This window comes from Taeniopygia guttata, chromosome 1A, assembly GCF_048771995.1.
Source record: "Taeniopygia guttata chromosome 1A, bTaeGut7.mat, whole genome shotgun sequence".
Lineage (NCBI taxonomy): Eukaryota > Metazoa > Chordata > Aves > Passeriformes > Estrildidae > Taeniopygia > Taeniopygia guttata.
Window position 1 is genome coordinate 3,791,307 of NC_133025.1, and position 20,542 is coordinate 3,811,848.

Sequence of the window (20,542 nt, forward strand, 5' to 3'; positions counted from 1 at the left end):
GTTACCAAAGCATCTGACCTGAGTCTTCCCTGACACCCTCAGGCCTTGAGCAAACCACTTTTCCTTCAGAAGAAGGGTCAGAGTTGTTGAAATGGGCACTGACATCACCAGAAGCTCAAATATACCTATTTTTCCTTACAGAGAAACCTGTTGGCTGTGTGTACAAGTACTGGGGAACAGGTTTTGGCACCGCCTTATTTTCAGATACTTTTAACTTCAAGAACATTGGGAAGAGAGAGAAGAGAGACCAAAAGATACCACAAATAAACTTTATCATCAATGAAGAGTGGGCTGGCATCTGCTATGGACTGGAAAAAGCCAGAAGCCTCCAGGGATGGTACAAACTTTCACTGAGGTGCTTTCTTTCTGGAGGGTTCTTGATAAAAACAACCATGCACAGTCTTCAGTTGACAAAGTGCTACTCAAATCATTACAGAGAATTCCTTCAGTAAGGCAGATCTCAGGAAAATATTTTCTCCATTTTAGGGTTCACAAAAGAGAAGTTGCTGAACATATTTTGGTCCATGCTGTTAATCAGTGCTCTGTCAGCACAGGACAGTCTGGGTTTTTCATTTAGGAATTCCTTGTCGAAGTTGCTACAGTCACTTGGAGATTTCTTCAAGAAAAGGAAAAAAAAATTATGTCAAACCACTAATAATCAGATCTTTATTACCATGGTACTGGTCCTATCAGGCTGCTTCCTATGGGCTCAGCTCAACCTTCAGTTGGGAGCCAGTAAATATAAATATTATAAAGGAGGCACTGAGCCTGTGATCCAGGAAATCTGCCAGACAGGGATGTTACAGCGTTGTAACATGGCAGACTGAAGTCACCAATTGTGTAACAGTTAAGTTCTACTATTATTATTATTATTATTATTATTATTATTATTATTATTATTAGTATTAACAGGGCTTTAATAATTATTCTGATGTAGCCAAACAATTGGTTTCTGAACTGTTTTATCTTCTGCAGTGCAATGAAAGATAATCCCTTCAGAATGGGCTGCAGTTCTGTGATGAAGGGAAGCTGTTACCCTGCTGCAGTAACTGAGGAAGCAATGAGTAATTTATGATTTCTCAGGTGTGGGTGTGCCAGACCCGGGCTTGCAGCCACCACGAAGCAGTATTGTGAGGATCAGCTCAGGCACCCAGTAGAAATGCACAGTTTAGAAGACCTGAGATGGGTGGAACTGAAAGAAGATCCATCCTTACCACTCTTGGTTTGAAAGGAGGCTCCATCCTTCTCTCTTCTAAAGCTTCCCAGTTGATTTCCCGGAAAAAGGCGTGCTGGCGGATGTTCCCTCTCGCTCCCAGTCTCCTCTCAGGCTCTCTTACAAAAAGCTGGAATGTTGATCCCATAGGTTAAATTCTCTGATGATAATACAGTCATAAGGCAGGGTGGAACATGTAATTATCTATAATCAGTGCAATGAGAAGAGGCCATAATGGAGAAAATGTTGGAATTTTTTTTTCCTAAACAATGAAGTTTACTGATTGGTATTACCTCTAATCCTGACAGAAATAATGTCTGTTTGGACAGAAAGATGGCAGCATGTGCCCCAAAAAGAGATGTTCAACATCTCAATCTGATGTAACACTTAGTTTGAAGTATTTTTTCCAGGAGTTATCGAGCCTTGCACCTTAAGGACTGCTCTGCAAAAAAAATGATCTTTGCTGGTGTCTGTGAGGAGCCACCATCATGAATCAGGAGAAGGAAGATACACAGATTCCTTATGGGACATGTGTGGTTTGATGTCCACAGGAAAGACAGTGACTAAACTAAATCTGTTCCTCTCTACAACAGCTGAAGAGAAACAAATTGAAGACAGTAATTCAGGCAGAAAGACTTTGATTTGATGGGTGCTGATTCTTACCTTCACCAAAATGTCCTTTGCATCCTTGTCCAGCCAGCGAGGGTAGAAGGGGTTATCCATACGGATGGACTGGAAAAGCTCCTCCTCATCTTGGCCATGGAAAGGGGATTGGCCAATGAGCATCTCATACAGGAGGACACCAAAGGACCACCAGTCAACAGAGGTGTTGTACTTCTGCCCCAGCAATATCTGCCCAGAAAGAGGAGCCACAAAGGCAGGAGTAAAATGTCTGATATGAGTTTTTCAGCTTCAGGAGGCTGGCCAGACCGTGGCCTTTCAACAGCTGCTTCTATCAGAGGTGCTTCCCCCTGCCTGCAGCAGGAGCCAGAAACCTGCCAGTGGGGCAGGGCATGTGGCTCCTGGAGCAACGAGGCACAGCCACACCTGGGTGCCCAAACAGTCCCTGGCACTACAGACAACAGGCTGCATGTAATTCTTACGTGACTTGAACAAATCCTTGGCTACCAGAGAGATCTCAACTATAAGAGATGAGACAAGTCATCTTTAGCCTGCTCTCCAAGGGTTCAAATCAGGCTCGTGAAGTCCAAGAAGACAAATGTTCAGGTATCAGCGTCTTGGGATTGCTTCCAGTGGTACAAGCTGAGTTTTAAAATTACAAATGTGGCAGCATCAAGGTACTTTAGGACTATCAGTCACTTAAAATGACTCTACCCCAGCAAAATCTTCCCCAGGAAAAACATGAAAGGGGTTGCTGATGTGTCCTCTTGAGACCAACTGAGTTTTAGATGGAGGGATGGAAATTTGTCCTCAGTCAGTCCCTTGGTTTGTACCTTTCAGTGTCACCTATAAAGTGACATCCAGCTGGAATGATGACCTCACCAGGGCCTAAAGGACCATCACCAAGTTCTCAAACTTCCTCTCTGGAGAAGCAAAATTCATCTCACCTGCCTTTAGATGTCTGTTGTAGAGATATCTAGAGCTGAACCACTTATCACTCGCTCCTTTTATAACCAAGGAAGGGAATTTGCCCAGTTTTAAACATCCAGATAAATATCGACCTGCTTGTCTCCTTTGGTTCTCAAAGAGCCTCAAAAACTTGCTCATACATAGATTTTTACATTGGAAATATCTAAAGGTTCACATGATAACTGTAGTGTGTAGGATTCTTATCAGAATTTTAGAGGGGAAAATTTAATTTTGAGGCACAGTCTTTACTCTTGAGCCCACATCTTGGTTGCAATGGGATGCTCTATACTACATCTCTCTCCAGAAGAGAAGATGCCAAAAGTACAAAAAAGAGATTTAAATATATGTTGTAATATATAAAATGAGTTCCACTCGGAGCCAAAAGAAAAAAAAAAATCAGTAAGACCCCTTAATATATTTGTTTCTGGATTACTTACAAACAAAATCATCCCAACCTTTCCTTCTGAAGAAAGATATTATTTTTATAAGTATTTATCTTTAAAAGTCTAAAGTATCTGGAAGTTGAAATGGAAGTGTTTTATGGCAGTCACGAAAAAAAAGGCTTATTTTGTTTTTAAATTCTCTGGGACAAAAATAAACTCAGTGATTTCATTTCAGGCTGTTTTTTTACTTGTCAGGTATTTTTTGAAATGAAAAAATAATTGCTTGTCTACTGACCCAAACCTCCCTTATTTGCATGGCTGTGGCCAAGGTGCTGGGTCTGTAACAAATTACAGTGGCAGCAGCTGCACTGAAATACTGACAGAGTCCAGTGCTCCTGCCTGTGGAAGGAGAGATGATCCATAAACTCCAGAAGTGCTTTCAATTTAGAGATAAAATGTTTTATATGCACTCATTGAATCCCTAAAATAAACATGGTGTAGAAATAAAACTCAGAGCTATTTCAGTTTTTTTCTATTTTCTATAAAATAAAATCCCAGAAAATGGGTCAAAACTTGGCTATATTTTTATTTTTTAGGAGCAAAATATAGCTTTTTATTTACCCTTAAATTAAGGCATACAGAAGTGGAATAAAAGACAATTGCAGCTTGATTGCAGAGCACTTACACCCATTCTTAGGCAATAGAAATCCAATTGATTTGAAGAGACCCTTGAGCCTGCAGTGGTGTAACCTCAGCCAGACTTGAGCCCTTAGTGCACAGTGAAGGACCAAGGAATTACAGTAGAGGGGGAAAAAAAATCTTAAAGGCTTTGACAACTCTTTGGAAAATACCAATATCCATCATGAAAACACTAAAATTACAAAATGGAATCTTGAAAGGTAAATAAATGGATTTTAGACTGATGTCAGACATGAGGCATGGATGACTTGTACATTTTTCTCTGAGCTAAAAAATGCTTTCTTTGGCCACCTAATTAGTTAAAGCCTCTCCAAAGTAAGATCTATTTTTGTGTGAAGTCATCAGGTTAAGGAAACTTCTATTTTCTGGAGGGATCTAGTTCAAAACACCTAAATTTTCTAGGAAAAAAAAAAGAACAAGTTTATATCTGGTTAAAAATTCAAAGAAATATGGGAAAGGGCACAGTCACTATTCCTCAGGCTATGTCTGCCATTCATTTGCAGGACCCCTTAGAGTTTCTTCTGCCAAGGCTCAAAAATAATTTCCATTAAGCATTCTCTTTCTTGGTTTAAGCCAAGTTCCATTTTCACAAAAAAAATTAATTAGCCACAAAAATAAGCAATGTCAAACCGCAACACAGCCTCCGAGCCATGCTGAAATTCAGTTTCTGGCCTGGAACTGCTCCAAACCAGGTTATTCCTCTTTGCAACCTCCACCAATGCACAGCAGTTTTGTCTGGAGATGTGTTTCCTGTCCCATGGCACTTGCTGACCTCCCTGTGCCCCACACAGGGGCATTATTTGTTCTTGAAAAATTCCAAATTCATGTTACCACTTGAAGATGAGTTTTGCTGCTTTGTGTCTTTCCTATTTTGAACTCAAAAACTAAAACCTAGACTGAGTTAAACTGGTATTATATATTTAATATTTTCCTACCTCAGGGGCAATATAATCAGGAGTCCCACAGAAAGTGCTTGTCTTCGCATCTCCAAACATGTTCTCCTTGCACATCCCAAAGTCAGCAATTTTGATGTGCCCCTCAGTGTCCAGGAGGACATTGTCCAGCTTCAAGTCTCTGTGGAGGAAGAGAAGAAAACCCCGTTCTTCTTGGTGTAAAGCACACCAAGTTATTTTAGCAGGTCATATTTATTACACTTGTTCTCTGCCTCTCTGTAGGGCCTACATGCTGGAAATACAAAGGAAGGCTGAAGGATAAATGAGGAACTGCTCTCTTGGGCTTCAGCATCCCTCTTCCACATTTCTCTTGTTGCAGCACTGATTTATCTGCTGGAGAAGACATAGAATCATGGAATCACAGAATGGTTTGACTTGGAAGGGACCTTAAAGATCACCCAGTTCCAATCCCCTGCCATGGGCAGGGACACCTCCCACTGGACCAGGCTGCTCCATGCCACATCCAGCTTGGCCTTGAACACTTCCAGGGTTCACATCACCCAAGACAGCTTTTAGAAGCTGTTTCCTTCAAGGATGCACAAGAGTGAAGCTAAGAAGGGCTTTGTACCAGCTGGTGCTCCTGCCCTAACACAACCTGGAGAATGAGAGCAGAATCCTCACTCTCTCCTCCCCTGGGAATCTCAATATCTTTTCTGAAGCTGCTGCCAGATCTCTTTCTACAAATGTCACAAGAGGTAAGGACCACAAGCCCTGCAGAGGGTCAGAATAATCCCTGACATCAACAGAGCCCCCACCACTGCTGGGCTGCACCATCTGAACCCCAGGACTTACAAAGCCTTTCACACTCAGCTACCAGGCTGCTGTCTGAGTTTTCAGGCTCTGAGCTACTCTGGGAAACAAAGAGCCCAGAGAGAGGAAGAAAACAGAAATGCACAGAGAAGAAAATAAAAGCAAACAAGCTGATGAATCATTACCATTGGTGGAGAGCAAAGAGGTCCTCAAGTGGGAACTAACTTTGAAAGGAGACAAAAGCTTGTAAAATAGAAAAGGCAGACAGGAAGGCTGGCATGCTTTCTATGTTAATTTTCTTAAATCTTACCTAAAGGTTTTGTTTTTATTTGAGATAATAAGGTAAAATGTTTAGATCAGTGATGATGCACTTAACTGGGGATGTGGGTAGAATTTGGGTTACCTGGTCTGTGAGCACACACATTCCTGCACTGCTATCGATCACTGCTCCTTCTCAGGACTCCCAAAACACCCAGACACATTTGCTTGACCCACACCTGAGGGTGTAATTGTTATTTTTCACGCTAATTCTCAGCCTACACATATTTTGGCCAAAAGGCCAAGTTGGATAGGGCCTGATCCTGTGGATGCATCCCTGCCCATGGTGAGGGGGCTGGTGATCTTTAGGGTTCTTTCCAACCCAAACCACTCAGTGAATCTGTGATTTTCCACATCTCAGACCAGAGGTCGAACAAAGAGGCTACAGCAGGGACATCCTCTAGCTGACAGCTGCTTTACAATGTGGGTTTTTTTCAGAAATGTTCCTCAAAAAAGGTCATTTCTAATGCTTGATGCTTGTAGGATAATGGCCCCCAATTGCAGGGAAGATGATTCTTCAGCCTCTCTCTGTGCAGAGCTCCTTGTCTTGCTTGGGCCAGGTCCCCATCAGGGTGGGGGACATTGCAGTATTTACACACTAAATTGTTGTCACGGGGCAATTGTTCGCTGCTGCAAGAATATGGCCCAAGACAAAATGGGAGTCATCAATCAAAGAGAAATATAGAGAAAACCGAGACATTTGCCTTCCAAGCAGCAGACACTCATGTTGTCACAATTTCCAGCTGGAATTGCTTATTTTAGTTACAACTTTGAGATCAATCTCGGGCTGCCAGCACTGCTTTTATTCATCCGGTAGATCGAAGCAAAACAAAAAAAAAACCCATCACCTACAGTTTGCTTTCATTATTTTGATGAGTCTCAAACTCATTGGCTCCAGGGACTGGAGTTTCTGCCAAAAAATACCTCGGCTCATTCATTAAAATTTAAGCCAATGTTTCCAAATGTGGGTGCATGAGACAGAACAGCTGGATTCATTATTCTTACTGCATCGCAAGAGATGTAGTTTCAAAAATTATTTCTATTCACTTTCCTAAGTGCTTAGTTTGCTCTGACAGTGATACTGATGACTCTGCGTTCTCAGATGACCTCATTGTCATTGTCTTCAGTGAAAAAGGGAAAAGACAGTAGAACTGGTTAAACCTTTTCTCTCAACGCTTGATACCCAAAGCAATATCACCAGGTCCTGGGAATGAGATATTTCTTCCTATTCACATGCTACCCAATGCCCAGATGTCCCAATTTTCCCTCAATTCCCAAGGCTCCAGATTCTAAACACTCCTCTCCTTTCAGGAGGAAATGGGTTCCCAAATCCCAGCACAGCACTGGCGCAGTGATTCCAACTAAAAACGTGAATTATAAATAAAATGCCAGCACTAGCAGCCCTGCCATAAAGTCACCATGTCCTGCAGATATTTTAATCAGATTTTCTGAGAAGACTGACTAAAAATAACAGCCATGGCCAAGTGATTTGGGCACCAGAAAGTTTTTGCCTTCACTCATGGAGAATAATAATTAGAGACAGAAAAGTTGCTGAGGCCCCAGAGATCATCTTAGCTTAATGCCACTGATATTGATCTCATGTTTATGCAATCACCATCACTGGTCAATAAAGACTATAAATGGCTCCCACATGAGTACTTATAAAAATCAAAGCTCATGTTTTAAAAGGAGAATAGATTGTGAGCAAGCCATCCACTTTTAGCATTTGCTCTAATGTTCATGCTACATGACAAACACTGAAATAAGCTCATTTTGGGTTCAGAAAACATTGTTGCTGTAGGGAGCTTTCTCATTTATTTGTGACAAGTTATTTGTTTTCTGCTTTTAAAGAAGGCTGCAATGTAGTAACTGAATTTTGCCATGAAACTGAGCTTAATCAGAGCTCCCCAGAAATTTAGTTCCTCCTTTTGGCAATGGGAAATCAGACTGTGGCCTAATGGGCACTTCCCATACACATTTTAACACAGGCTTGATGAACCTAAAAATGCCCTCTGCTCTCTGCTTACTACAAGAAGAACTTAACAACTCAGATTCATGATGGTGACATGAATCCCATCTGCCCATTGTGCACAAAATTAATCCAAAATTAAGATACATCACTGTCTCCCTGCTTTTGTTACTTGAGTTGAGCTTGTCACCACTGTCCCAAGGTAACCAGCACAGCAGATGTAACAAATTTCTTGTGTCTGACTTGACTTTAATATACCTTGATACGTTGAAAGCTTAAACAAGGTGTCTACACTGCGTGCTGTGTGAATGGCTCTGTGTAAATGCATCCAGGGTTTTGTTTTAATGCTAACTGAAATAGAACTGGGTTCTGAAAGAAGGATCAAAACTGCCTTTTCTACACTCTCTCTTCAAAATAAAACACCCAAACTATGTAAAAGGGAAATCTGCAGAGAATTGCAGTACCAGTAAGTACAGCCAAGAAACAGCATCTCTGCTGGCATTGGTGCTTGCAGGGAAAAGCAGAAAAGGTTTAGCATTTAGCATATTAATTACATTCAAGAGTTAAATTACCTGTATATTATGCCCTTGGAATGGAGGAACTGGAGCCCACAAATTATTTCAGCAGCATAAAACCTGAATGACAGAAGGCACAAGTCAGAACAGGAGCTTCCCAAAGATTTTTTCAACTAGACCCAAAAAGATGGAAACCTTGTCCCCACAAAAGCAAAAATTCCATTAGGTTCCCAGAAGGTTTGGAGTGTCTCCAGAAGGCTTGGGGTGACTGTGTGTTACTGATGGGTGATGTGAGATTCCCAAAAGCAGGGAAGAATCTGGGATGGGGAGCACAGACAGACTCCCTGCCCTCTTCCCTGCCCAGATTTATGACTTGCTATTCAAAGAATTCTGGAATTCTGGAATTATTTTTACTAGAAAACCCCTCTAACATTAACCAAGCACTGCCAAAGTCCATGTCCCCAAGTGCCACATCCACACTTCTTGAACACTTCCAGGGACAGAGATTCCACCACTTCCCTGGACAGCCTGTTCCAATGACTGACCACACTTTCAGTGAAGAAATTTCTTTCTGATTTTGAAAGCTTATCCATAATATGGGCTATCCAGCAGGCTGGTGGCCTTTCTCTGGAGTTTTTTTGAGCTTGAAGTTGTTGTTCTCAGCACATTTTTACCCAAAGGACACCACCACATCCTGCTGCAAAGAGACAGCATCAGTGCGAAGAATGAAAAGTGCTGTCCCAGATGGGAATGAAACCGGAGGATCATATTCCCCTCCAGTGTGGCACAACTCTGCTCCCTCAGTCTTAAATACATTGGCCCTTAATTCTGGACATTCAAATGCATTTAAAAAATATCATCAAACACTGATTTAAAAGATGGTCTGGGGTTGTGGCTATTAAATTATTAAATAAAAGTGATTCCTACAGTGGTTTCAATATTGACTTTCAAAATACCTTTTGCTTGCAGAAGGATCAAAAGCACCTTTCATTTATTCTAATTCTTCTATTTACTTTAATCAAAGCTAAATACATTTTTAATTCTCTGCTGGTATATTAATTCTTTGTTTAAATTTACCTTTTGTGCTTTTGATAGGTTTTCACCCCACCCCCTTGAACTTGAAGGGGGAAAAAAGGGAAAATCCCATTACTTCTAACAAACACCAGCTTTCCTTCTGACCACTGGGCTGGGAACCTCAGCTCAAGCAGGTCCTGCAGTTTGGCTGCAAAGTGTTGTAAAGAAGCAAGGTCACGTCTGAGTGAAACCAACTGTGTGGTTGGAGCCTAAAATTCTTCTGTGGGAGGGAAAAGAGGATGGGAGGTGACTCCCTCCAGTCCTTCACTGAGCTGGGAGGATGGCCTGTATGGTTTTGTTGAGTTTGGAGACAGCTGGGATAGAGAGGAGACTTGGCTTCCAGCACAAGCATCCTCCCCACTTTTCAGCTGGGCAAGGTGAAGAGAGGTAAAATAATCTGCCCAAGATTTCCTCTACAAGGCAGTAGCAGAGCTGGGAATAAAATCAAGTCAGGCCCAAAGGCAATGATAAATAGAGTGATAAATGTCTTACGTTGCTCTGGGAAGGTCGAACTTATGGCAGCTCTGGATGTGGAACATGAGGTCTCCTCCATTGAGGTATTCCATCACAAAAAAGAGGTTTTCCTAGAGAAGGAGACAAGGTGACAATAAATAAGGGGTGGTGAAAAGTGAGGTAAAAGTTTAACTATTAAAAAAAAAAAAATCAAACCACTCAGAAAGCGGAAGGAAAGTGTTACTGAGGGTTTTGGAAAGCAAGCAGGTCTTTTTTACATTCCTCATTTCTCCTCTTGGTTCCCTAAGCCCATACTCACACTCCCTGCTCTGAGTTCTATAAACACCACTAACAAACACTGCAAAGCCACGTCATAGCCAGCTGGGGCTGTGGATTTTTACCAGCAGAGCTCCAGGCTCACAGAAAGGGGTCAGTGACTTTACAGTGCCTGCACAGCAGAAGGACAGATGGACAAGCTTCTCAGAGGACTAGTGGAAAAGGCAAAAGTCACTCCCAGATCTCCTCTGGTCCCCATCCCAGTACAGTGCCCATCCAGAGGTGTGACTTCAAGCTGGTGTCACCTGCATTCCTGCAGAGCTTCTGTGGAGCCACCTGGGTCTGACTTTTTCAAGTTATCAGAGACACCAACCAGACACAGCAATTTGTTTTAAGCACATGCTTGATTTTAAGCCTGAAAGCTTCTCTATGTAATTTGCTAGCAGGGAAAGCAATGAATTAATAATTTTTCTAGATACACAGAGAAGCCTGGAAAAAGTCAAGTTCTGGTCTCCAGTTTCATGAACCACCAGTTGTTTGGCCAGGGCAGTGAAAAACTCTCCTCCTGGTACATAGAAATGATGGAATCTCTTTATGTATAATGAGCAGAACTGATCACTGAGGTTTCTTTTCCAATCCTTGATGCAGAATCATGGAATCACTGAATGATTTGGGTTGGAAGGGACCTTAAAGACCCCTAAATTTCCAACTCCCTGCCATAGGCAGGGATGCCTCCCACTAGACCAAGTTGCTCATGTACATGACACTGATCCTGTCACTGCTTCATCAGCCAAAACTCACCACCAGAACCCTGCAGAAGCTGTTTTGGATTGATCCCTTCCACACTGAATTGTCTCTAAAAGGCAGAAAGGACACATTTTTCTGAAGGAAAAGGATCTGCATGCTGAGCTACGGTCCTAGTTTAAACTTCTGTTTTGGGAATCTCACCTTTTGTGCATAAAAGCAGGAATAAAACAAAGTGGATGTGGTATTTTTTTCTCAAAAGCCTCTCTCTGTTCTGTACACACCTGAAGTCAGTCGTCTATATGCTATGCTATAAAGTTTGAGTATCTTCCTTTTGTTGCCTATTGCCCATTACATTTTTTACTGGGGGGGAAATAGAGTTATTTTCACTTATATTTTTAACAGTTGAAGATTTTTATCCATAAGATCTAATGTAAGTATCTATGGCAGGAAGCCAAGAGCTGGCTATGTTAAAAAACCACAAAAGTGCTTGTTCCTTTCAAACAACAGCTGTCTGCTCTAATTTGTGCAATTTCTTTAGCCAGATCCTCTTAATTACAGCACTCTTATTTAAATGGACTCACTGGAAACCCCACCTGTCATCCAACAAGCTCAAAGCCAGATCTGGCCTCCTGGGGAAAGAATACAAATTCCATCACTAAGCCAAATGGGTGCAGGTTTTCAGTGTTTCTTGCATCTGCAGGGGGCTGTGCATGTAAATGAGTTCCAGCAAGTAAAAAGGCCAAAGGAAGGTGGGAAATTTAGTGAAGAAATGTATAAATCTTGGAAGCAACATGACCTCAGGAGCCCATTCAGGAAAATACTTGAACAGATGCTCTTTGGGAAGGTACACAGGGAGGTGATGGAGTTTAGCCAACAACACACCAGCAACCACGTGTGTCCTGCTGGGACTGAAGAAACCTCAGGGGTCTTGAAATGGGCCAGACTCAGCTTTAGTGGGCTGGGAAGGAGAAAAACCCTCAGTTCCCCTGTAAAGTCCACTGATTTTGGCTATACCTCATCACACATCTCTAACTGTAAATAATCCAGTAGAATGAGCAGTCATGCTCTGCTTGTTTGTGTATCTGATGTACCTGTTAAACTGAACCCAGGGACTCTGACTTGAAACTGGGGACTCTGGCAGCATCCTTGAGGGAAGAAAAGGTGGAGCAACCCTTCAGATTCATTTACATCCACATATACAAACGCTGTTGCTCAACTGCTTTAAGCTATGGAGCTGGAGAATACAAATTTACTTAGGAATGTTTAGTACTGAGGTTTATATCAGGTGCTATAAACCCTATTGAAAAGACAGACAGGATCACTCTGACTTTGCTGCTCTGGGGCTTGGAAGTTCCCCTTGCTTCTTAAGAAGTGCAAATGCCTGGCATAGCTCGTGGAGGAGAACTGGCTGAGATCAGCTCTACGTCATTATGAGTGCTGAGGTGTGACCAAGAACGTCAAAGTGCAACAACTCACTGGAGTCAACTTCCTAGCTCTGAGATCTACAGAGCCACAGAACACATGAAATATGGGAAGTAGCAAACCCCATTCTTGAAACCACCGAAAATTCAAGAGAGTTCTGGAGGTCAAAGGGTCAGAGTGGCGCAGATGACGTTCTTGCACACAGGCTCCAGCTTCTCTTCCTCTTGTCCTGGGAAAGGCAGCTGATGGCTCCTGCCTGCTGCTGGAATCTGTCAGCACTTGGAGCAGGCAAGGGGGTTTTATCTGGTTGAAAATGTCCCTGCTCACTACAGGGCAGCTGGACTAGATGACCTTTAAAGGTCTTTTCTAACCCAAACCGTTCTCTGATTGTCAAGGCTCTGCCATGCCCTTATCCCCTGCAGGGGTCCTGCCTGTGGATGTTGAGCAAACAAGCAGGAATGTTGTTCCTCAGTGGTGAGACCCACACAGCTGTGCAGAAGGCTTGGAGAGAGTGCCCTGCCCCTCTGCCCTGCAGGCAGGTGACAGAAAACTTGCTGACCACCTGTGGGAGCATCCCTGCGCAGCAAATGCTCAAGCCAGACTTTTGGTCATGGTTCTGGACTCACACAACAGAAGAAGTTTTGTTGCAGCATCTTTGAGAGAAAGAGGACATGAGTTATGAGATTTGAGCTACTCCAGTCTAGGCCTCAGATTTGGGCCTTGTGAGGCCTTCAAGGCTCTGATGCAGTTAGAAATTAAGAGTTTGTGGCGCAGATAGAAATAGTATTAAGGTGTGATGGGGACCACTGGGCTGTCTGGGTGTGAATTAGTATACGTTTATAGTGTAAGGTTCAAGCCAACTAAAGGAAAAGGTAAACAATGTTAGCTTGCCAATCAGAGTGCCTTTGTTTTTGTAAACCATGTAGAAGCTTATATAAACTACCATCTTATCTCAAATAAAGGGAGAATGTTTGATTAACTACATTGGTTCAGGTCTGCGTTTGTCCTGTCCAGCTTCCCATTTTCTGAGATTCCCTGGCTTTTAAGTTTGGTCTCATGGCAGACCTCAGGACCATCTTTTGTGACCACAGAGCTCAAGGAGAATTGTAAAGGCCCTTCCTGCACTCAAGGATGGACACTGCACCAGGATAGTTATAAAATCATAGAAATTCTGAGTTGGAAGGGACCAACAAGGATCATCAAAGTCCAGCTCCTGGCCCTGCACAGGACACCCCTGAGAATCACATCATGGGAGCATTGTCCAAACATTTCCTGATGTATTTAACACCAGTTGTCTTAAGAACATCCATGTATCAGCCATTCCCTACTTCTAGGCCATCTCCCAGGGGTTTTCTCCATTGCAGCACCAGGAACAGGACAAACCCTTTCTGTGGGAGGGTGAAGTGCTGCTCCTGCAGCAGACAGAACCCAACAACATGAGGCTGTACAGCACACAGACATGGCAGCAGTGTCCTGCACAAAATAACACAGCTCCTGCACACAAAATTACACTGTTCCCAGCCAGGTGCTGAAAGCCTGGATAACTGCAGGAACTCAGTCTCCTGCCCTTTCAATCCCTCAGTGCCTGTGATGAGCTGAGCTGCTCCCCACAGAGCCACTGCTCCCTCTGCTTCTCCAGGACATGGCAGGGATGGAGTTAAACCAACCTGCTCCTGCTCTGCTGCGACTGCTGTGAGAATGAATAGTCACTATCAGGGATGCTTTCAACTTTATAAACAATGAGTTTAAAGCAGGCAGCATTTAAATTGATCTTTTGAAGGTACATCCTTTAACAGGCTCTTAAAATCCTTTAACCAGCTGGAAGCCCTCCAGAGCACTTTATTGCAGAGATTTTCAGATTTTGTTTTCTTTGCATTTTGAAAGTGCTTGTATACATACAAATACACAATTTACCTCCATTTACTGAGGAGCAAAAATTCTTCTTCCCAGGGCTTCCAGGAGGATGAATGTCAGCATAATTAATGCTGCAGGACAGTGTGGCTTTACCTGGGTTTAGATCAGTTACCCTAACAAATGTCTCCACGTGGAGAAGGCTCCAGATCAAGTGACCTAATCCTGCTGCATTCCCACTGAACTAGGCTGTCCCTGGCCAAGAGCAAGGCTGGACATGATGCAATCCCTGCAGCTGCTTCTGGTCTCACCTTTCCATGCAGCTCAGCACAGTCTGGGTGCTGATCCACACCTTGGGTCTGTTTTATTTCATGGGATAGTTGGCAGCCAAAAGCCTCTCAAGCATCTTCCACCACATCACTCAGTGCTGCAATCCTGACAGAGCATCCCATCCAGTGGGAAAGAGGGAAATACAGTCCTCACTGTGTCTACTGTCACAAGGAACAGTTAGCACAGGGTTACTCCTTCCTAGAAGGTGGCTACAGGGAGTTGGGGTTGTTCAGCCTGGAGAAGAGGAGGCTCAGAGGTGACCTTATTGCTCTCTACAGCTTCCTGAAGGGAGGTTGTGCACAGGTGGGGTCGGTCTCTTCCACCAGGCAGCACTGACAGAACAAGAGGACACAGCCTCAGCTACGTCAGGGAAAGTTTAGGTTGGATATTAAGAAAAAAATTTCACAGAAAGAATAATAAAATACTGGAATTGTCTTCCCAGGGAGGTGGTAGAATCACCATCTCTGGATATATTTAAAAAAAGACTGGACTTGGCACTTGGTGCTATAGTCTAGTTGAGGTGTTAGGGCATGGGTTGGACTTGATGATCTTAGAGGTCTCTTCCAACCTCATTATTCTGTGATTCTGTGATTTACCTGCACTGGAATTTGCACCAGAGCAAGCCAAGCTTTAATTCTGTTCTCTGATTTAAAGATTTTCCCCTTGCTCTGTGTAGTATCAGCCTATCTTCTGGAGATGGCAGCATTTCTTACAGCTGCCCAATCATCCAGCCCAGCCCCTGCTCTCACTGTTTATTCCTTTTTCTCATCCTTGCACTGTCAGCATTTCTGGCTGCGTGTTGAGCTGCTCATTTGGGATGCTCAGCGTGGTGTGTCCATCTGCTTGGTACAAAGCACAGGAATACATTTATACACATCAATAAAATACATTTGCAGACATAAAGATGCAGACTTGGCTTCCACTTGAGCTCTGAGATCCCAAGACCTTCACTCACACTCAGAGCAGACAGAGTCCATCACTCACTGATAAACTGAGGCACTATCAGCCCATGTCTTGCAAGTGGAAGTGGTTTTCCCTATCAGTGTCCAGCAGAATCTTGGAGAGAGACTAATTTTCTCAAGTTTAGAGAAAGATTTACCTGAAGTTTTGTGAATTAAAAAAAAAAAAAAAAAAAAAAAATCACCAGACCAAAACTGAAACAAAAAGAAGCCAAATCCACGAAACAGAAATATTTTAGCAGTTGAAAAAACAGAAAAAAAAAAAAAAGTTTTTATTTTAGGAAGTAATTTTTTTTCAGGATAAAGTGCAGCTAGACTGCAGATTTTTAGAAATCTCAGGCAAATCTAAATGCATTTTGGGCTGATTTTCTTCAGGTTGCACAATGGGGAGGCAATGACAATATGTGTATTGAATATGGCAATCATCTTTTACTTAAAAAAAATCCCACTGGTGAGCTGGCCTCCTCTTTTCCTGGCCAATGCCTTCCCCCAGTTCACACCACATGGGCTGACAACTAGAAGTGTCTTGCGAAAACTTCATATATTAGATGTTATAATTACAGCTGCTCACACCTTCTCTGGCACAGCCTTGTAGAAATCCCAAAGCTCTGCTGAGATGCTGCAATTTCTGCTAAACCATGTTGAAATTTTGGCTGGGATTGAATGAGACCTTGCCAGTTTTCCTGCCTCTTGGTTGCAAGAGGCAAAATCCTCAAAGCTTTCCTAAAACTTCCCATCAGCTGCTTCAAATTTGGCCTTGAATCAGATTTTTTTCCAAGCTCAGAGTACTCAGAATACTACAAGGATGGATGGATGTTTCTAAGAAAAAGTAGGAGGATGGGGCTAGGGCTGTTCAGGAGGTCCATGGCACCACCAGGCAGAGATGCTGAACATCCAAAGGGTTTGTGAAATGCCCACGTGCCAACCCCACGCTCTGATTCAGGGCAAATAAATCAGCCCTGCCCCTCAAGAGCAAGTCAGAGAGAGAAGAAACCTGAAATTGTGCATGGAAGGAAAAATAATTTCAGAAATTGAAGTAACCTCTGAGGAGATATTTTAATGAGAAATCTGAAAATACCCATGGAAAACAAAGAATTTTTAAATTAGGAGCCCACTCCCGTTTTACGATTCTTTTCTCCTTCTTGCCAGTAAGAGATTTTTCAGTCAGTATTAAGGACACAAGGGCAACAGAGCATGTGAAAAAGACTTACCACCAGGAGAAAACATTCAATACAACAATAAAGCAGAAAATAAACATTTCTGTAATATTTTCTTTTAAATGGCAGTAACGCTTACTTCTCTTTTGGGTTGAGATAATCTTCTCTGTTGCTATTTTGTGCTGCAAGTCAAAATGCCTCAAGATTTAATTTGCATTTAGGTAAAGGGTGTTAATAAAACTTGGTCAATGAAGTAAAGAAACAGAAATAAAAGTGACTTTCAAAAAGGGAAAGCCTATTTTTATGGCAGAAGATCGGTGAAATGCAAAAAAGAATAAAACATAAGCTCTGGGATGCTAGTCACTATTTTGGCATTACTGATTTTGGGATTTCACAGAATTATAAACATATTTTCCCTCCTCTTTAACATAACAGCATCCCTTTAAATCTAATACAGCAGAATAGCAGAACAGCTCTTTGAGCTTATTGTTAAAATTCAGAGTGTGTAATTATGTCAGTTGAATATCTGGATACAAAGATGACTGCAGTAAAATAAAACAGGAAAATTCCGAAAGAGATTGGACAAAAAAAAAAAAAAACACCAAACACTATGGGCTTGCATTTATTCTCATGCAATAAAACAAGAAAAATATTCTGAGTTTTGAAAGCACTGATCATTCAGGCTCCACTGGAATAGAGAGGGGCATTAAGTGCCTGGTGCCATCTAAACCTGTCTGAAGAACTATCCAGATTTATGTAATTGAGCAGTCACTCATTTCCTGGCTGGAGTTGAGGAAGAAACTCATCCCAGAGCTCAGAGAGCTGTCAACAGGTTAAAGGACTTTTTTCCCCCCTCTGGAAACATGTGGACTATTGAGGTCCTTGTTTTGGTGTAGGAATATTCCTGGTTTTACTGTCCTTTGCAGAGACATTCAGCACCTGGAGCAGCTCAGGTAAGCCAAAGCACAAGGGATTCAGAAAGGTATTGGCACATATGTTGCTGTTTGAAACTATTTATGTATCCACTGAAACTTCAAGAAACAAAAAAATGTCGCATTTTCAATATTAAAATCCATAGAGAGACTCTACACAGCGGTGTTGTGGCTTCTGCTCATGGCAGGGGGGTTGGAAATAGGTGATCTTTAAGGTCCCTTCCAACCCAAACCATTCCATGATCCTAAAATGATTGCCATAAAAGACATTCTGACAACCACACTGCCCTTTGAGCCCTGGAAGACCATCCAAGGTTGTCACAGCTCCCAGCTCTGGGTGACTTTCCTGCACTGAGTGATCCCTGCTGTCTTGAAAGGTCAGAGGAGAAAAACAGGAGCTGAAAATCAACCAGAGCCCAGAGCAGCAGTTCTGGGCAGCCCCATTCCAGCTCCTCTCTCTGTGAAGCCAAGAAGGGGAGGTCACACAGCTTTAGAGTGGCAGTGATGGCTTGGGATGAGATGGATGGGGATTCTTTCTCCATGACAGGAGGGCAATCCTGTGCTGCTGCCCAGAAATGCAGAAAAAAAATCATCTGGCTTTTTGAGCCTGGCACCCTGAATTTTTCAGGCACTCATTGCTTTTCCATCCTTCAGTATTTCCCCTTAAACAGTTGGTAAATCCCACCTGGATCCTGACATGACTCCATTTGGTCTCTCCTCTTTTTTCCGTGGTCTCATGAAGAAGGAGACACTTGCATGTCTGCACTGCCTGAGCCCAGAGCTCCAGACTGTCCCTGCTGTACCATCCTGAACCTGACCTACAGCTCCCACACCAGGCTGGAGCACAGCATGGTTCTGCTGCTGGCTTCAGTCAGTATCCCTCTGGAGATACAAGCAGCAATCCCTGGAATAAAACCTAAAACCTCCCTCACAGAGCTGTGACTGTTGTGAATGTTTAATCTCTTCAATTAAACCTTTATCTTCTTTGCTTTTGTAGAGCGTGGCATTTATAGTTGTAGTTGTGGCATTTATATTTTCCTCTGAAAACCAGCCCCCCCTCAAGCAGGGAGTTAATTCCTTTCCTTGCCAGGCAATCCCCACTGTCAGTCCCAAAAGGGTTAAACAGGAATGCCTGGGCTCAGTGTCACATCACCTACAGCAGTTCCCAGACATTCCCTGTTATAAATTTAACCTGTCTTTAAACAGGTGGCACATCCCACAGATGACTGGGATGTGCCACAGAGGTTGTTTTTGTTTCTCCTGACCCTGCAGAAGAGCCTCCTCCTGAGCAGGTCCTAACCTTACACTGAGCAGTGCTTTGTGCCACCAAATCCTAGAGCTGAGCAGGGACTGGGAGCATCCAAACAAAACCCTGAACAAGCAGCCATGAGACAGTGCTGCTCTGAATTTGAGCTAAGAGATATCAATCATCTCTCAGGAATGGTTTGAGTAGGTTGGACAGAGAAGAAAAACTCTCAAACTTCCATTGTTTCTTTCTTTACCTTGTGTGTGCTTTAGTGTTAAGGCTATTGGCTGTGGCTCTGGGAAGCTGAGCAGTTGTTGGCATGTAGGACCATGAAAATATGTGTATTAGCTAAATGTCACTTCAGTTTTGGTTTGGAGTCACAAGTGAGATTTCAGGAGGTGCTCTGGAATGGAGGACCACCAGTGTCTGATGCCATTTAACAGTAACAGGGGCAAAGAAGTGAATGACAGCATGTTTATCCTCCAAAACCAGGGTTTCTTGAGCTGGCTTTGATCCAGGCTAGCTGCAGCATGATGCTCCATGGACCAAGAGGTTCAGATAAAACATCAGAGTGGGCACATCCTTATCCTGGCTGTGGGTGTGGCCTTGGCACATCCTTGGCCCAGGGTACCAGGATGCAGTTTGTAACTGCATTGAGATTGTCCCTCAATGATACTTGGATGCCACAATCCTCAAATACACCATTCCATCCCCAGATTGATGTGAGGAAAGTAGATTAAATTTATGGAGCTATTTCCTGAGTGCTTAATCTGAAGATCCCTTCCCTGAGCACCACTTCATGTCCCAAGTGCACCCCAGCAGGCTGAAGCTCTTCACCAAGCATTTATATTTCAGTGAAGCATTCTGTATTTCAGTGAAGCATTTTCAGCCTGTGGAAGAAGGTGGCAGATCCTTGTCTTACCTTGGTCTGGAACGTGCAGAAGACATGAGTGAGGAATGGGTGCTCCCAAGCCAAGGAGAGGACTCTCTTCTCCACCATTGTACACTCCACGTCGTCATCCATCAGCACCACGTCCTTCTTCAGGGCTTTCACAGCAAAATACTGGTCTGTGCTCTTCAGCTCAGCCAGGAATACCTAAAATGGGAACAGCTGCTCAGAATGAGGGATTATCTCCTCTCAGAGCAGCCATGTGAGGGTGGGAGCTGAGCTCCTGGGAATTCACTGGGCTACACCTTAAAAACATTAATGCTTAAGGCCCCATTCTGCCATTAAAGACGTTGAGTTTGCTCCCCAGACCCAGAATAGTTTTATGAAGTTTAGCCCTGGAGAAGGATGTGAAGTTCTTGGCAATTAAGGAGCAGGATGGATGGGACAGGACATGCCAGAGAGCCAAACACCTCTGATAACAGAAACCACCCTCATGCAAATGCTCCTGAGGTACATTTCCTGTTTTCTGACTTCAAATAATAAAACACACAATATTGCTTCATCAGCATTTCAAAATGCAAATACCCTGCACCAGATCTTCAGCAGGTGGAAAATGATGTCCACCAGTAGTTAGACTGGTTTTATATCAGAAGTCTTTCCTTCCTCTCAGTTTGCAGGTCTGACCACACGGGCTGGGTCCCCCATGCTTTTGCAGGAGTTCTCTGAGAATGGGAAAACACGTCCCAGAGGAGTTACAACCTCTGTCTATTTTTATAGGCAGGGAAAATGAAACCCAGAGCAGCAGAGAAGGGTTTT

The 20,542-nt window shown here is 43.0% G+C and overlaps 1 protein-coding gene across 2 annotated transcripts in view; it reads right to left on the reverse strand.

Annotated features, from left to right (window-relative positions):
- Positions 1-255: 255 nt before the first annotated feature.
- The window catches only part of PRKCQ (protein kinase C theta), a 52,579-nt gene continuing 32,292 nt past the window's right edge, over positions 256-20,542 (reverse strand). For both annotated transcript variants that reach the window (XM_002189768.7, XM_072918651.1), the window contains 7 exons: positions 19,760-19,933; positions 9,957-10,048; positions 8,448-8,510; positions 4,821-4,959; positions 1,877-2,065; positions 1,215-1,343; positions 256-616 (listed from right to left, as the gene is read on the reverse strand). In XM_002189768.7, the coding sequence (XP_002189804.2) occupies positions 461-616; positions 1,215-1,343; positions 1,877-2,065; positions 4,821-4,959; positions 8,448-8,510; positions 9,957-10,048; positions 19,760-19,933 (942 nt within the window). In that variant the 3' untranslated portion in view covers positions 256-460. The remainder of the gene's footprint in view (positions 617-1,214; positions 1,344-1,876; positions 2,066-4,820; positions 4,960-8,447; positions 8,511-9,956; positions 10,049-19,759; positions 19,934-20,542) is intronic.